The sequence below is a fragment of the Erinaceus europaeus genome, chromosome 2 (genome assembly GCF_950295315.1).
Source record: "Erinaceus europaeus chromosome 2, mEriEur2.1, whole genome shotgun sequence".
NCBI classification, from domain to species: Eukaryota; Metazoa; Chordata; class Mammalia; order Eulipotyphla; family Erinaceidae; genus Erinaceus; species Erinaceus europaeus.
Window position 1 is genome coordinate 14,394,028 of NC_080163.1, and position 12,672 is coordinate 14,406,699.

At 45.9% G+C, this 12,672-nt stretch overlaps 1 protein-coding gene across 1 annotated transcript in view; it reads left to right on the forward strand.

Annotated features, from left to right (window-relative positions):
• Positions 1-7,430, forward strand: part of METTL14 (methyltransferase 14, N6-adenosine-methyltransferase subunit) — a 28,649-nt gene extending 21,219 nt beyond the window's left edge. The window contains exons 8-10 of the mRNA XM_060171246.1: positions 2,089-2,205; positions 3,769-3,979; positions 6,447-7,430. Coding sequence (XP_060027229.1) covers positions 2,089-2,205; positions 3,769-3,979; positions 6,447-6,751 — 633 coding nt within the window. The 3' untranslated portion in view covers positions 6,752-7,430. The remainder of the gene's footprint in view (positions 1-2,088; positions 2,206-3,768; positions 3,980-6,446) is intronic.
• Positions 7,431-12,672: the final 5,242 nt, after the last annotated feature.

Genomic DNA, 12,672 nt, shown 5'->3' on the forward strand with positions numbered 1-12,672 from the left:
AAAAAAAAACTCACAACTGTTCATTAAGAGGTTTGGGTATGCAAATAACATGTCATCATGACCTCTGACTAATACAAAGCTATTCGGAAGAAAATGTTCAGGGAAGGGTATACAAAACACTGTCCCTCTTAGGGGGACAGCAGCAGAGATGAAAAAACCGGCATTGGCAGGTTGGCGGTGGCGCAGCGGGTTAAGTGCACATGGCGCAAAGCTCAAGGATCGGCATAAGGATCCCGGTTCGAGCCCCCGGCTCCCCATCTGCAGGGGAGTCACTTCACAGGCGGTGAAGCAGGTCTGCAGGTGTCTCTTTTTCTCCGCCTCTCTGTCTTCCCCTCCTCTCTCCATTTCTCTCTGTCTTATCCAACAACAATGACATCAATAACCACAATGATGTTAAACAACAAGGGCAACAAAATGGAAAATATTTAAAAAATTATTTAAAAAAAGCTGGCATTGGCTTATCACAGTGCTCCAGGAAGAGAATGGTTTAGGGACTGGAAACACTAAACTTTCAGCTCAGGTACAAGCTGATTTAGTGTCATTGATTGCTCATTATGAGCAACTGGGAAGTATTCTGAATAGCACTAACCCTTGTATTCTGAACAGAAAGCAAGTCAAAGTAGAAAGGTTCTTTTGTTTTATAACTCACTATACTTTAAACCCACTTGATCATAGTACCAGCAATCTTGACTGCCCAGTCTACTTCCTTGCTTATAAGTCAGCAGATGGTAAGGACTATATTTTACTCGTGGTTTTTTTTTTTTTTTTTTTTATTCCAGTAACTAGGCAGGACCCTCACACAGTAGACCCTCCATGTATAACTGACCAAGATACTGAGGCTTAATTGGCTTCCAGATCATATAAAGATAAAAAGCGAGTTTTTTTCTCATCAGTTTTAAGTATTTGCATTTTTATAGATTTTTAGCATTGACTCGTTTAGAAAAAAATATCAGAACATTTCCGTCATATTTTTTAAAAACTACTTATTTATCTGTATTATTGGATAGAAACAGAGGAATTACAAGGGACAGGGAAGATAGACAGATAGCCCTGCTTCACCACTTGTGAAGCTTTCCCCCTGCAGATGGGGACCAGAGGCTTGAACCTGGGTCCTTGTGCACTGTAATATGTGTGCTTAACCAGGTGTGCCACCACTTGGCCTCTTTCATCAGCTTTTCAGCTTTGTCAGAGTCAGGTAATTAACAGGGCAAAAGTCAAATTATCTTTTGAACCGTTAGATGACTAAAGGGGGTTGGAGGTTGGATGTTTTTTTTTTTTTAATTATCTTTATTTATTTATTTATTGGATAAAGACAGTCAGAAATCAAGAGGGAAGGGAGGGACAGATACCTGCAGCTCTGCTTCACCACTTGTGAAGCTTTCCCCCTGCAAGTGGGGGCTGGGGGCTTGAACCCAGGTCCTTGCACATTGTAACATGTGCGCTCAACCAGGTGCGCCACCACCCTGAATGTTTTTTTTTTTTTTTTTTACACACCATCTAACAGCCCACTTTCATTTGGCTGTCACTGAAAGGCAGTATCAACTGAACTTTCTGGATAGAATGCAGGCCTTTGCGTGCATGAGTCTATATGTGTATTTACATTGATATTCTAAAGTATGTATATATATATATTTTTAAATTTTATTTATTTATTTATTCCTTTTGTTGCCCTTGTTGTTTTATTGTTGTAGTTATTATTGATGTCATTATTGTTGGATAGGACAGAGAAATGGAGAGAGGAGGGGAAGACAGAGAGGGGGAGAGAAAGATAGACGCCTGCAGACCTGCTTCACCGCCTGTGAAGTGACTCCCCTGCAGGTGGGGAGCCGGGGGCTCGAACCGGGATCCTTCCGCTGGTCCTTGTGCTTAGCGCCACCTGCGCTTAACCCGCTGCGCCACCGCCCGACTCCCAAGTATGTATATTTTAAGAGTAGAATTTCTTTTTTCTATTTCTGTACTAAAACAAAAATTGACACCTTAGAATTTAGTGTCTGTCCTTTAGTAATTTTTCTTTCTTTTTCTTTTTTCTTTTTAAATTCTGGGTAGTAATTTAAAGACTTTTATTTTTCCAATTTCTTTAATTGCTAGTGCTTACGCAAGTGGGGTTACAGACGATGCGAAGATATTTGTTGGATTAAAACTAATAAAAACAACCCTGGGAAGACTAAGACTTTAGATCCAAAGGCTGTCTTTCAGAGAACAAAGGTAGGTGCTGTCCTTACTGGTTTTCTTTACTTTCTTGTCTCAAGTTTTTCCAAACCATAGTACACTAGTTAATTAATTTTGATAGAAAGTTTTTTTTTTTTTTTTCTGAGACTTAAGAAAAAATGTTATTGAGCATCATAGTGCTATGTCCCAGTTAATCTTAAAATATTCATGTGTGAGCTCAACCTTCACTGTATGGGAAAAGGAATGCACATTCTCATATGTCCTAAACTGCTACAGTTGTTATGTCTGACACAAACTCTTGTCAACCCTCCCCACAGCAGCCCCCCCCCCCCCCCAAATTTCTCCCTCCCTAGGTCCAGAAAAAAAAAAAGGATGAAAAGACTAATCACTAGTCAACTCAGAGCCACACATCTTTCTTACCTTGAAGCTACACAAGATGCTCCCTCACCCCCACCTCTGCTTGATGCCCCTGATGGTATCAGCCTTTCAGTTTGTCCTGTAGCCGGTGACTCTGAACCTTCCAGGGAGCGCACCTGGTGGGCATCCCCGTCACCACACACACACACAGCTCAGTCTCGGACACCTGTCCACCCCGTGGGACGGGAGCACCAAGGCCCAGGAAGAGCTTCAGTGCTGGTGTCTCTTTCTTCTCTTCACCCCTCCTCCCTGGTCCCATTCTCTCTTCTCTTTTCTCTCTACTTGTCTGTCTCACTTTCTGAAAAAGTCAGCTCGGAGCAGTGAAGTAGCACTTGGACAAGGCCCCAGTGAGGCAAAAAAAAAAGGAGATCTTTCTTATTAATCTTGTACAAATGAATTTTCTCCCCAAGAGAACTCAGCCTATCCTTGCCACTACTGATTGGTTCACGAAATCTAGCAGGAGATCAAATTTATTTAATCCATACTGCCAGCATCCAGATTAGAGAAGGTTTAAGAAAGAAAGGGAGTGGGGGTCGGGAGTGACCTGGTTGGACTCTCAAGCATGCCAGAGTGACACTTTGTTTTTTGTTTGTTTGTTTGTTTTGTTTTGTTTTTCTGTGCTATCATTAATAAATTAACCTTGAAAAAAAAAAAGGAAGATTGTTGGGTTTTCACAACTAGTTAATGTTAAGCACTTGGAAGTCTTAATACTATCTCTGCAAAAAAGTAGTGAAGCCCTGGCAAAAAAAGGAAAAGAGAAAAAAAAAAAAAAGGAGAGAGAGAAAGAAAAAGTACAAGGTAGACTATCTCCTCTCCTTAGATCTAGAGAGCATTTATTTCGCCCTTTGTCTATAAACATGGGATTTCTGTCTGGAAGAAGATAGATGGCACCAGGAAATTGGTCTTACGTTTTTGTTTGTTTGTTTGTTTTCTTCCCAAATAAAATGGTATTGATTTCCAAAGGGATGGCCCCAAGTGTAATACTCTGTCTAATATGGAGCGAGCCTCCCTGGTCATCTTCTCACATCTAGATATCCAGTCTTCCTTTAGTGTTGTCACAGAACTGTAAGAGAACTGAAGGTTGTTTTGGAATTGGGAGGCTCAGAAATGGCATGAAATGTGACTGGCGACAAAGAGTGACTGACTAACCCATCAGTCGTTCTGCTCTTCCCACTGTCTTAGGAGCACTGCCTCATGGGGATCAAAGGAACTGTTAAGCGGAGCACAGACGGGGACTTCATTCACGCCAACGTCGACATTGATTTGATCATCACAGAAGAACCTGAAATTGGCAATATTGAAAAACCTGTGGAAATCTTCCATATAATCGAACATTTTTGCCTGGGTAGAAGACGCCTGCATCTATTTGGAAGAGATAGTACGATCCGACCAGGTAGGACATCCGGAGAGTCACACACGGAGTGAATGGTTCTTTTCTTTCTTTTTTTTTTCTTGTTTAATTTTTCTTTATTATTGGATAGAGGCAGAGACATTGAAAAGGGAGAAAGAGACAGAGACACCCGTAGCCCTGCTTCACCACTTGAGAAGCTTTCCCCCTAGAGGCGGGGACTAAGGGCTTGAACCCGGGGCCTTGCGCACTGTAATGTGTACGCATAACCAGGTGGCCACCGCCTGGCCCCGCCAAGTGTTTGTTCTCCTCCAACCCCTCCACACACAGCTCATTCTTCTCCGTGTTCTTCCTATCTCTACTTACATGCCCCTATCAGGATTATGACTTCAGTGCTTGAGAAGGGGGGGATCCCTGCAGACTTTTCTCTCCTATCATTAAGTTGTCCTACCTCAGAGTAGCCTGAGTCTGGGAACAGCCTCCAGTGCTAACTCCCGTTTAAAGGAGCTAGAAGGGGGTCAGGTGGTGGCACACCCGATTAAAGACACAAGCGCAAGGACCCACGCGAGGACCCTCATTGTTTCTCCCTCTGTCTCCCCGCTCCTCTCTCAGTTTCTGTCCTTTCTAATAAATTGGAAAAAATGGCCACCGTGGATTTGTAACGCTGGCACTTGAGCCCCGGCGACAGCCCTGGAGGGGGGGGGGGAGAGAAAGAGAGGGGCTAGAAAATTTTTATAGAAAAAGCAAAAAGCGTTTGAAGACTCAAAGCTAACATCAGATTGATAATCTCTTAAGGACGTAAAAATAACTGTAACTACATTAAAATTTTTAAAGAGGAACAAAGATTTATTATCACTCTCTCCAAGATTTTTTTTTTTTTAAGGAATTTTAAAAATAGTTATTTCCTTTTGGTTGCCCTTATTGTTTTTATTGTTGTTGTAGTCATTATTGTTGTTATTTATGTCATCATTGTTGGATAGGACAGAGAGAAATGGAGAGAAGAGGGGGAGAGAAAGATAGACACCTGCAGGGGCCGAGTGGTGGCGCACCTGGTTGAGTGCACGTGTTGCAGTGTGCAAGGACCCAGGTTCAAGCCCCTGGTCCCCACCTGCAGGGGGAAAGCTCTGTGAGTGGTGAAGCAGGGCTGCAGGTGTCTGTCTCTTTCCCTCTCTGTTTTTCCCTTCCGCTCGATTTCTGACTGTCTATATCCAATAAATAAATAAAGATAATAAAAAAATTATTAAAAAAAGACACCTGCAGACCTGCTTCACCGCCTGTGAAGCGACTCCCCTGCAGGTGGGGAGCCGGGGGCTGGAACTCCGGATCCTCATGCTGGTCCTTGCATTATGCGCCTCCTGCGTTTAACCCGCTGCACTACCACCCGACTCCCCCAAGATTTTATTTATTTTTGAATTTTGTATATTTATTTTCTCTTTTGTTGCCCTTGTATTTTTTTTTTCATTGTTGTAGTTGTTATTGATGTTGTCGTTGTTAGCTAGGACAGAGAGAAATGGAGAGAGGAGGGGAAGACAGAGAGGGGGAGAGAAAGACAGACACCTGCAGACCTGCTTCACCGCCTGTGAAGCGACTCCCCTGCAGGTGGGGAGCCGGGGGCTTGAACTCCGGATCCTCATGCTGGTCCTTGCATTATGCACCTCCTGCGTTTAACCCGCTGCACTACCACCCGACTCCCCCAAGATTTATTTTTGAATTTTGTATATTTATTTTCTCTTTTGTTGCCCTTGTATTTTTTTTTTTCATTGTTGTAGTTGTTATTGATGTTGTCGTTGTTAGCTAGGACAGAGAGAAATGGAGAGAGGAGGGGAAGACAGAGAGGGGGAGAGAAAGACACCTGCAGACCTGCTTCACCGCCTGTGAAGCGACTCCCCTACAGGTGGGGAGCAGGGGCTCCAACCGGGATCCTTACGCCGGTCCTTGTGCTTTGCGCCACATACGCTTAACCCGCTGCGCTACCACCCGACTCACTATTTTTATTATTATATTTTGCCTCCAGAAATACTGTTCAGGCTCAGTGCCTGCACTATGAATCCACTGCTCCCGGGGGCCATTTTTTTTTCCTTTTTTTGCACTGGTTGTTTTATCATTGTTGTGGTTACTATTATTATTGTTATTGATGTTGTTGTTGGATAGGACAGAGAGAAACCGAGAGAGGAGGAGAAGACAGAGAGGGGGAGAGAAAGACACCTGCAGACCTGCTTCACCGCTTGTGAAGCGACCCCCCTACAGGTGGGGAGCCGGGGGAACCGGAATCCTTATGCCCGACTCCCCCAAGAATTATTTTATTTTTTTAAGTTTTTAAACATCTATTCCATTTTGTTGCCCTTGTTGTTTTATTGTTGTAGTTACTGTTATTGTTGTTGTCACCGTTGTTGGATAGGACAGGGAGAAATGGAGAGAGGAGGGAAAGACAGAGGGGGAGAGAAAGATAGACACCTGCAGAAGGAATTATTTTTAAGGAAAGAGAGCTCATACCCTTTCCCACCCACTTCAGGCTGGCTTACAGTTGGACCAACCCTGACAAACAGCAACTACAACGCAGAAACATACGCCTCCTACTTCAGCGCCCCCAATTCCTACCTGACTGGATGTACAGAAGAAATCGAAAGACTTCGACCAAAATCACCTCCCCCCAAATCGAAATCTGACCGGGGAGGTGGAGCCCCGAGGGGTGGAGGAAGAGGAGGCACTTCTGCTGGCCGGGGCCGAGAAAGAAACCGATCTAACTTCCGAGGAGAAAGGGGGGGCTTCCGGGGGGGCCGAGGTGGAGCACACAGAGGGGGCTTTCCACCCCGATAACTCGTGAAGACCTTGAGCCTCCCCATGCCCCCCCCCAACCCCCCACCCGGCCTACTTTCGTGCAGTCTCCATTTCAGTCAGGAGACTCAGTTCCAGCTTTCTGCCCTTTGTTCTGGCTCCTGTGAGCTGCAGGAGTCTCCTAGCCAGCCTGCCAGGCGATTGCCACATCATCTATCCGACTAGCTGTGTGCAGAATTGGGGGTGGGGGTGGGGGGGCTTCTTTTGCCTTCTGTCAGGTGCTTGTAGCCAAGCCAAACCAAATGGGACAACTCAGAACACCTCCACTTTTAGAGACCGAGTTTATTTGGACAGATTCCAAGTGATCGCAGGAGTGTCTTTGCTTTTTTACCAGCAGCTAAACACCGAAAAAGACCCAGTGTCTCCAGGCAGCGGGATCCTACTGGGTGCTGGGCAGGAGTTAACCATGGGCCTTGCCACTACCGTCACAGCAGGGGGGGGGCAGTTCCACAGGGGGTTCAATGGACTTGGGGCAGATGATAAAACTTGTCACAGTTTTAGCCATTTTTCCTATTGAAACAAAGCACTGCTCAGCTCTGGCTTTACAGTGGAGCTGGGGATTGAACTTGGGACCTTTGGTGCCTCAGGCTTGAAAGGCTCTTTGCATAACCATTGTGTAATCTCTCCAACCCTTAAAAAAAAAAATCTTAATTTGTCATAATTTGACTGTAGAAGAAATTGTAAGTCTTCAAACAAAATCATCTCCCAAATGGAAATCTGTCAGGGGAGGTGGAGCTTGGGTGGTGACTGGAAGGATAAGACCTGAAAATAGAGGAAAGCTCTTCTTAATCCCAGTGATGGACTTAACTACTTGCCAAGAAGCAGACAGATACCCAGTGTCGAATTTGGGCGCGGGCCTGAAGCTGAGACGACCCTCACTTTTCATGTTCCTTAGCAAGAGACAGGAGGCAACAGCATCTGGCTGTCAGTCGGTGGTTGTAAGTTTTTGGCACTGAGTGAACGACATCCATCTTTAAACTTGCAAAGGAGGGACCCGGCCAGTAGTGCAGCGGGGTAAGCACAGAGTTCGAGCCTCTGGCTCCCCACCTGCAGGTGTCTTTGTCTCCCCCTCTCTGTCTTCCCCTCCTCTCTCAATTTCTCTCCTTCCTATCCAACGATAACAGCAACAATGGAAAAAAGATGGCTGCCAGGAGCAGCGGATTCATAGTGCAGGCACCTAACCCCAGCAATAATCCTGGAGGCAAAACCAAAAACAAACAAACAAACAAACAAAAACTTGCAATGCAGGAAGCAGTGTAAAACAAGAAGACAGCTTGGAATGGGGACTGCTGTTCGTTCCTCTGCAAACCTTGGGGTGTGTTGTTTTGAAGGGATTGCTTTTATAGATTCACTACATGCGACCATGCTCGGCTTCTCTGTATTGTGACTTGAGCTTAAAATGAATTCGATGAATGAAATGTCACCATTATCGTTCTTGCCAAATACCGGACCGTCGTCGAAAAGTCGTGACCGATTTTTTTCTGTGCAAAAATGCCTCGTGACTTTTTCCGACAACCCAAGATAATTTTTTTATTTGGTGTATTAATTTTTCTACACAAACTTGAAATCTTTAAAATTTGGAAGTCTGCTTTCTGTAAGTAGAATTGCCACTATTAGCAAATGATAAAAAAAAGAACTGACCTAAGATAAAACACATCTTGTGGTCCATGGTGTGTTTACATTGATGCCTCAAATGAGGTGTGTGTGCGTGCGCACGCGCGCGCCTGCCTCTTAGCATATCTACTAAGATTTGATTTGAGAGAAAAGACAGAATTATGAAGTTGAGATCCCTGGAGTACGTGTAGACAATGTTTGCCCAGCACTTTTCTCTTTTCTTGGTGTGGAAGTAGATAATCGGTTTTTTTTTTTTTTTTGCTGTGAAATGGCTGTGTCATGCATGATGCATGTCATGTGAGCAATCTCGGTGACACTGTAATGACACGAGTCGAGCTGGCTTAATGGATCACATGCAGAGCTGTCATGGGTCCGGACCACAGTTTACAGTACACTTTGCTAACGCTGGGAAGTGGATATGGCCTTTTGAGTACTTAGCTCCTCAGTGTGGAAATTTCAGTTCTGTTTCTCCATGATTGTAAAGCCAAGGGAGTGTCAGTGCCACACTGATTTAAGATAATGGAGTCACAGCCCCAGGTTCAGTCCCCCACACCACCATGAGCCAGAAAAAGAACAGTACTGTCACTAATTTTTCCACAACCTATACTATTTTTCTACCAGTATTTAAATGCCAAATCCCTGTTTCTGTCTCTCTCTTTTTTTTTTTTTCCCACCAGAGCACTGCTCAGCCCTGGTTTATGATGGTGCAAGGGAACTGAACCTGGAACGTTGGAGTCTCAGGCATGAGAGTCTGTTTGCATAACCATTATGCCATCTCCCTGCCCCCCGCCTTTCTCTTCTTTTTTGCCACTAGGGTTATGGCCAGGGCCAGGGCTTGGTGCCTGCACGATGAACCCACCTCTCCCCGGCAGCCAATTTTCCCATTTTTTCTTTCTGTTTTTATTTGACAGAACAGAGAGAAATTGAGAGGGGAAGGCAGATAGGGAGAGAGAGACACCTGCAGCCTTGCTTCAACTTGTGAAGCTTCCCCCTGCACACAGGGAACTGGGGCTCAAAGTCGGGTTCTCAGGCAATGATAATGTGTGTACTTAAGCGAATGCACCATGACTCCACCCCCCAACTTATATTAACGCAAGGAAATTCTTCCCTCTTATGGCCTCTCTTGTAGGGTAATTGTGCAGATGTGGTTGAGCTTGGCAGGGCTCACAAACCACCCTATTTCCATGCTAGTATGGCCCATCCCTTTATTTACATATCAATCTCCTGCCTTGTCTTACAAATGACTAAAGGTCTCTTTTTTTTTTAGATTTTATTTATTTATTAGTGAGAAAGCTAGGAGGATAGAGAAAGAACCAGACATCACTCTGGCACATGTGCTGCCGGGGATTGAACTCAGGACCTCATACTTGAGAGTCCAAAGCTTTATCACTGCACCACCTCCCAGACCACAAAGGTCTCAAGTCCCCCGCAGGGTATTGCTAATTCCCACCTGTTGAACCCCTAGCAACGGTTGCTAAGGAGGTTCTACCTTTCCAGCCCCTCCCATTTTTCTCCACCCCTCCCCTAACTATGTATGGATTGCTGGTCCTGGGGGAAGGGAAAGGGGGGGCTGGCGGGGGTGGGGGGGGAGGTGGACCTGGCCATTGGTTTTTGGCTCCACGTGGTTTTAATCAGGTGCCTACACTCCGACTCTGGGGCGCCCACATGAATAAAGATTTGTTTTGCCTTGCCACCTCAGTCATCTATCTTCCGGGAAGACACTCTCCTCTCTCCTCGGCCTCCTTTCTGCCCCGTCCCCCTCCCATTCCAATCTGGCATTCAAGCTAAGGGCTCCAGTAAAGCTGCTCTCAACTGAAGGCCTTTTCACCAATTCCAACACAGGTAGAGTCTTTTTCCCTTTCTCCTTTGTAAAGTCTTGATTTGATAAAGAGACAGTCAGATATTGACAGGGATGGCAAAGACAGGAAGAGAGACATACCTGCAGCCCTGCTTCACCAGTTGTGAAGCTTTCCCCCCCTGCAGGTGGGGATGGGGGCTTGAACCCGGGTCCTTACGCACTCTAGCACGTGCGCTCAACCAGGTGTGCCAACAGCTGGCTCCCTAAGGGTAGAGTCTTTGTCGAACTTGCCTTTGGGAAGCGTGGACTGTGGCTGCCCACTCCCCTGCACCAGGCCATCTGCACATTGTCTTTCCAGGATTACCACCTCCCTTCTCACATCTGCTCCCCACATCTGCTCTGGTTTCTGTTTTACCTTCTTGGGGATCTGCTGTCGTCAGGCTTTCCCCCATTTATTTGTGAGGCTTCCTTTTTCTCTAAGTAGAAGGCTTGGGGTTTCCAGACTGGCACTCTCCTGACATGGTTCATCTCACATGCACAGCTTGCAAGTTACTCAGCATTTTGAAACTACAAGCCCTAGCCACCCTCCCCCACAACTTCCTCCTCCTCCTGTGTTTTCCTTTTGGGAAGTGGCTTATCTACCCAGCTGCCGAAATCAGAAATCATTTTCAGACACTTCCTTTTCTCTCTTTCTCCAATTCCTTCCTGTTTTTCTTCCTCTTCTTTTAAACTTTTTAAACTATTTATTCCCTTTTGTTGCCGTTGTTGCAGTTATTATTGTTGTTATTGAATGTTGTCATTGTGGGACAGGACAGAGAAATGGAGAGAAGAGGGGAAGACAGAGAGAGGGGAGAGAAAGACAGTCACCTGCAGACCTGCTTCACTGCCTGTGAAGCGACTCCCCTGCAGGTGAGGAGCCTGAGGCCCCGAACCAGGATCCTTACACTGGTCCTTGTGCTTTGCGCCACGTGTGCATAAGCCACTGTGCCCGACTCCCTTTTTAACATTTTTACTTATTATTGGGTAGAGACAGAGGGAAATTGAGAGGAGAGGGGGAGATAGAGGAGAGACAGAAAGACACCTGCAGCCTTTCCCCCCTGAAGGTGGAGACTGGGGGCTCGAACCTGGGGTCCCTGCACACTGTAATGCGAGAGCTTAACCAGGTGTGCCGCCACCTGGCCCCATTTCTTCCCCTTTCCATCTATCAAACACCGTTACTCTAGTTCAGGTCGCCACTCTGATGACCTCCTAAACGGTCTCTTTGCCTCTAGTTTTGGACACCTTCCCACCCCCCAAAGTGGTCTTCCTGAAGAGTGATCTCGTCACTCTCGCTAAAATGGACTTTACTAATCTTCATGTTGCCTTCAGAATCAAGTCCACACGCCCCCCCCCCCCCCCCACACACACACACACTACCACCACCACTCCAGCTCTAACCTTTTGCCACATTGTTTCTCCCTGGTAACTTCCTTAGATTTACTCAGAGGGTTGTGCATGTCCTCACTCACTCTGGGTGTTTGTAAGCTTATCTCCTCTGCAATAACGCCCACCAACATGCACAGTGACTTGACTAAGGCTACAGTGCCTCTGCACGGTCCTGTCAAGGACACGAGTGAAACTACTATGGTCCTGGAGACAGCAGGGGTATCGTCCGCACTGTTCAGTACTGTCTGCACCACGTCAGGGTGTCAGGGTGCCTGGACACTGGAAGTGTGCAGTGAGCGCTTGCTGAGTGAGAGAGAACACGTCACCTCCCAGAGTGGTAGGTACATCCCTGAAGCACTTACTGACAAGAATAGTTTTTAAATTATCTTTATTATATTGGATAGAGACAGCTAGAAATCCAGAGGGAAGGGGGAGACTGAGGGACACCTGCAACACTGCTTCACCACTTGCAAAGCTTTCCCCCTGCAGGTGGGGATGGGGGGGGGCTTGAACCTGGATCCTTGCAGTGTCACATGTGTGCTCAACCAGGTGTGCCACTACCTACCTGCCTTAGAAGTTTCTTTTAGGGAGTCGGGCAGGTAGCGCAGAGAGTTAAGCACAGATGGTATAAGGATCCCAGTTCGGGCCCCCGGTTCCCCACCTGCAGGGGAGTCGCTTCACAAGGGGTGAAGCAGGTCTGCAGGTGTCTGTCTTTCTCTCCCCCTCTGTCTTCCCCTCCTCTCTCCATTTCTCTCTGTCCTATCCAACAATGACGACATCAATAACAATAGCAATAATAACTATAAACAAAAAACAACAAGGGCAACAAAATGGAATAAATATTTTTTAAAATGTTTATTTTAGTCAAGCAGTAACTTTTATTATTTTTTTTGCCTTCAGGCGCCTGCACCGCAAATCTGCTGCTCCTGGAGGTTATTTTTTTCCCTTTTGTTGCCTTTATTGTTTTAATGTTGTGGTTATTATTATTGTTGTTATTGCTGTCATTGTTGTTGGATAGGACAGAGAGAAACGGAGAGAGGAGGGAAAAACAGAGGGAGAGAGAAAG